The sequence below is a fragment of the Arachis stenosperma genome, chromosome 3, assembly GCF_014773155.1.
Source record: "Arachis stenosperma cultivar V10309 chromosome 3, arast.V10309.gnm1.PFL2, whole genome shotgun sequence".
Taxonomy (NCBI): Eukaryota; Viridiplantae; Streptophyta; class Magnoliopsida; order Fabales; family Fabaceae; genus Arachis; species Arachis stenosperma.
Window position 1 is genome coordinate 133,552,164 of NC_080379.1, and position 5,227 is coordinate 133,557,390.

At 36.3% G+C, this 5,227-nt stretch overlaps 1 protein-coding gene across 4 annotated transcripts; it reads left to right on the forward strand.

Annotated features, from left to right (window-relative positions):
• Positions 1-327: 327 nt before the first annotated feature.
• LOC130970126 (uncharacterized) lies at positions 328-5,227 on the forward strand. 4 transcript variants are annotated; one of them, XM_057896121.1, is made up of 11 exons: positions 328-527; positions 659-766; positions 911-1,305; positions 1,372-2,206; positions 2,332-2,450; positions 2,583-2,707; positions 3,532-3,631; positions 3,924-3,998; positions 4,089-4,172; positions 4,426-4,511; positions 4,665-5,227. In XM_057896121.1, the coding sequence occupies exons 3-11, from the start codon at positions 979-981 to the stop codon at positions 4,792-4,794; spliced, it is 1,881 nt and encodes a 626-aa protein (XP_057752104.1). In that variant the 5' UTR covers positions 328-527; positions 659-766; positions 911-978; the 3' UTR covers positions 4,795-5,227. The 4 variants fall into 4 exon arrangements, 3 of the variants coding, with proteins under 3 accessions (XP_057752104.1, XP_057752102.1, XP_057752103.1); XR_009082012.1 differs by having other exon boundaries at positions 911-2,206; positions 4,416-4,511; XM_057896119.1 differs by having other exon boundaries at positions 911-2,206.

The window sequence follows — 5,227 nt, forward strand, 5'->3', positions numbered from 1 at the left end:
ATCCACATCAGCATGCCACGTGTTACTGGTCACCATATTATCATACCATTATACTTGGGCAAATCATGAAGTGACACATGTCACTTACAGTCTATATCATCATGTCATATCATCACATTGTTAATAGAAAATAGGTCTAGAATTAATATAGTGTATCATATTTTTCATCTTAATTGATGCAATTAGAATTTCAAAAACGATTTTAGTGCATGAAACCAATCTCAGAAATCATTTTAGGGTAAATGTCCTCTTATCAAGAATCAATTTGTCCTTTTCTTTTTATTCCATTTTATTTTTTGAAAAAGAAAAAAGAAAGAGTGTTGAAAACGAGGGTGGGAGATTCATACGATCGGAGGTGTTGGGTGTAATGCGAGGCAAAGTGGGCGCAGCAATCCATAAGCATAAACCCACATTGAAATTGTTGCTTGCTGTGCTTCTTGAACCCTCTTCTTTTTTCGCGTCGTCAACATGAATTTCAAGCCCTCTCCCGCTCGTTCTCATCATCAACTCTCGCTGCTTTCTTCCAGGTTCCACTTCCATTCAACTTCTTGTTATTAATTTACTTATGTTCTCATTTTTTTAAACCTAGCATCTTTTTTACTATTGGTTTGTCCCTGACTTTTTCCTTTTAATAAATTCATTTATATTTGGGAGGCAGATTACCTGATTCTCTTAGCTTAATATGCTTCAACCTTGATGTCAGCGATTTTGATTCGCCTGCCATTCCCTTCTTTTCCATGTCACACACATGAGAACCATTTAACCGGTAATTAACTCTGCTTATTGATCTATTTATTTATTCTTTCTTGTTTCAATTGCAAGATAAGGGATTAAGAAGTGATTGAAAGTTAGTACTAATTTCGTTTGCAATTCATGAATGAATGAATGATAATGCTTGCTGGGTTTGCAGGTTCTCCCCCATGCAGACATTTTCAAGTTATTCTTGAGGGAGATATAGAAAGAAAAAAACAGTTGTGAATGTCTGGATGCAATAAATCTCCAAAAAGTGATCAACATTCGATCAAATATAAGCGGAATCAACATGGGGGAAGTCTTTCCCGTGTGAATCATAAGCCTTCTGTTTCCAATAGTGAGAATAAGCAGTGCTACACGAGTTCTGAGCCAAAGCCGAAGCACCCTCAGATACTGAGCACCGCTCAGCTCATCTCTGCAGTAGGACAGATATGGGATTCTGCAAGTTGCCCACTCTCAGTTTTGCTCCGCGAGGAAAATGGGAGTCGAGTTGATAAAGGGTTCCCGATAAAGAATATTCCTGATGGCATTCATGTGGAAAGGAATGGAGGGGTATGTAGCTCAACTAACACTAATTACTTTCAGGTTAATGTGGGAGCTACAGCATATGGTTCACAGATTTTGCAGGAAAAAATAGATTTCCCTACGGTAACACAAAAGGCATTGGTGCTTCAGTCACGTAATGGACGTCAGGAGCATATTGGTTCTTTGTTCCAGAGATTTATGCAGGCCACTGATAACAGTTTAAATGAATATCAGAAAGAAACAGAACTTGGGACTGAGAAAATCTCATTTCAATCGCGAAATGTTTATTGGTGGATGAGTAGGGATGCGCCTAAAGGACTTAAATACCACGTGAAGGCTACAGATCTTGGGAACAAGAAAGTTAATTCCCCAGTGGGTGGGGACTGCATTTCAATAGATACAAGCACCTTGACGGTGGTTAATGAGAGTGATGTTTGCAATCCCGATTTAGTTTTAGATGAAGATCTACCATTATCCAGTGATACAGCTACGGACAGAGAAAATGTTAGCACTCTGTGTTCGGATTATTTTCTTCCAGTTTTGCCTGACACTAATTCTGATGTTGGTGCTTGGCAGATCTCATCTTCTAATATCTATGCAGATTATCATATTAAATCTTTGCATACCCGTGATAGTGCTTCTATCCAATGCCAGCATAAGCTTGACAATAATGAAATGCTGGAAATTCAAAGAAGACATTTTGCGGATATAACCGATGATGAAGCTAAGGTTCAGAGCTTTGCAGCAACCCCTCAGAAGCCTTGTTATTCTGTTGCAAAGCAAGAGCATGCTTTTTCTGGGGCATTGGCTGGTGTATGTGTTAGCCTTTGTTTACATCCAGTTGACACGATTAAGACGGTTATTCAGTCATGCCGTGCAGAACAGAGATCCATTGTTAACATTGGAAAATCAATTGTTTCTGACAGAGGTTGGTCTTTGCTAGATATCTATGTGTTGCTTAATTTATAAACTTTCCCTTTTGAACTAAATCCTCCACTAGTTTTCTTTGTTTTTTTTTTTTTTTTTACTCAAGAGTTGATGAACTGCTTTCAGGATTGCTCGGACTATATCGTGGAATTACTACAAACATTGCATGTTCTGCTCCAATATCTGCAGTTTATACTTTCACCTATGAATCAATTAAAGCAGCTTTGGTTCCTTATCTTCCAAAGGTAGCTTGTCTTTCATTATATCCAATCCATATCTATCTTGTGTTTTTTCCCCCAATTTTATTCTGCATGTGGCACCATGACACCATCTAGGGGAGCCTGAGTCATAGAATAACTTTTGCTTATTATGTGAAGGAGTATTATTCTTTTGCCCATTGTGTGGGTGGTGGTGCTGCAAGTATTGCAACCTCTTTTATTTTCACTCCTAGTGAACGAATTAAGCAGCAGATGCAAGTTGGGTCGCATTATCGCAGCTGTTGGTATGGCTCAGCCCTTTTTATCATCTGTACCTGTCATCACTTCTTGATCTGATTGAGGATGCCTTTGGCTTTATGTGTTTTGTGAATCTATTCAATCATTGAAAATTTGGAATCTATATTCCCTGTTACAAAAAGAATTGTAATCTATTTTCATTCTTTCTCGGAGTACTTTCTTAGGATTTTTTTTCAGAAATAAAATAAAAAAAAATAATTATTTTCCCATTCCTGATTTTTTAACTTTAATTTTCCAAATACGATTTTTTTTCGGATTTAGGGCGAGTTCGCCGCCGAAACTCAATTTTTTAAGCCATTATCATCGTCTCCAAGAGTACATAGGAGTACACAAAAATACACAGACAACAATCATGGCTTCTTAAACATTGCTGGCGTTAATGGCAACCATTATCATCGTCTACAGACATACACAGATATACGGGAATAAGTCATATTTAACAAGGATTTTTTCTCATTATAAATTAAAAAAAAAACCATTATTTCTCCAATAAAAATATGACTTATTCCTGGGTACTCTTGTGTACTCCTATGTACTCTGGAGACGATGATAATGGTTGCCATTGTCCGTTGTGAAGTTTGCCAATTTTTTTTTTTGGAATTTGAAGTGAAGTTTGCTGGAGGGTGCGACGAACTTGCTCTTGATAAAAAAAATTGTATTTGAGAAATTAAAGTTGAAAAATGGGGTTTTGGAAAATGATAAATTTTTTTATTTTATTTCAATGAAAAACCCTACTTTCCTATGCAATACTTTTCCATTTTCTAATTGTATTACTTTTACTTTTCCCTGCTTATGAATATAATTTGTGCAGGGATGCTTTGGTTGGAATTATCAGAAATGGTGGGGTTACATCCCTTTATGCAGGTTGGGGAGCTGTACTGTGCCGAAATGTTCCACATTCAATTATCAAGGTTAATAGGCGTTTCAACTTTCAATACATGTTTATTAATTACATACAAAATAGATTGTCTCCAAGATGCATGTGCTGTCAGCTATGAGGAATTGGTGGTTTGCTATTTTCCATCTTTGCTGCCAACTTTGACCCTGGACTTCTTCATGTCTTAATATGAGTGTAGAGGAAGCTTTGTATGATTGTTGATTTTTTCATCTCTAACTTCTGCTGTTAATATTATTCTGTAGTTGCTTTTCTAAGTTCTTTGTGATAAGGTTTTACTTATGGCTATTTTCTGTGAACAATTATAGTTTTATACATATGAAAGCTTGAAGAAAGTGATGCCATCGTTGTCATCTACTATTCAACCTAATGCATTTCAGACTGTAAGTTCGTGTGCTACTTGTGCTTTCATAATCTTCGTTTTGTCTCACTAAGATGCATGTGAACTGTGATCATTTTGCATATTTTTGTAGTTATTATGTGGAGGATTAGCTGGATCTACTGCTGCATTGTTCACAACTCCTTTTGATGTGATCAAGACAAGATTGCAGACACAGGTTTGTAATAACTACTAAGCAAGCCGTCCAATTATATTAATTCTTGTTTCTACTTTAAAGTGGACTATCAGTAAGACTGATGGTATAAATTGAACTGGTGCCGCCACATAGTTAGTTGTTGAAGACAAACCTTAAGATCTAAACACTTGGTGTCTAAAATTGTTCTTTGTCATAGCATGAACTATTTATATATTTTTGTACAGATGGTATGATTTTTATTCTTAATTTCGCTTATGATTTAAGTGGATTGCAGCTCCCTGGCTCTATAAATCAATATGATAATGTGTTCCAAGGCCTTTACAAAATTAGCAAGAGTGAAGGTTTGAAGGGCCTGTACAGGTATTATTTTCCAACTCTAGCCATTATTATCATTTATATCATAAGAAAATGTATGACAAAAGTAGAGCAACTGCTAAACATTCTATACATTTAGGACAGCAATATGTAACACTCAGATTTGCTTTGAGATGTGCTTGCTTTGTCTGTCACCAGGGGATTGACTCCAAGGTTGATCATGTACATGTCTCAAGGATCACTGTTCTTTGCCTCTTATGAATTTTTCAAGAAAGTGTTTTCTTTGGAAGCATCCAACCCCACTGGTTCACACGTTCATAAATGTTGAAGACTGAAGAAATAAAAACAGAGTTAATGGTGCTTGAACTGAGATAGATTGCTGAAGAAAAGGTTAATGGTGCATGAAATGTATATTTAATGCATGCGGTGGCTTGGCTTGCTGGACCCGAAGGTGCACAAATACGAGAGAAAAGGGGGGATTTGTATTCATATGTTGAAAGTGAATACTAAATAGTTTTGCTCCAGAAATTAGTTAACGTTTATTTTCGGAGACAGGACACAGAGATATGGACAGTACATGTTTAAAATGTGTTTGGAAGCAGAGACATAGATACGGAACACATTGTCTCTGACACAATTTTTTATATTTTTGTGTTCACTCTTTTACGAAGGACAATGATGGACACGGGATTTGGAAGAGTGGACACGGACTTCTTATAAATTTTGTTTTCCTTTTTATTTATAGATATTTTTTATTATTC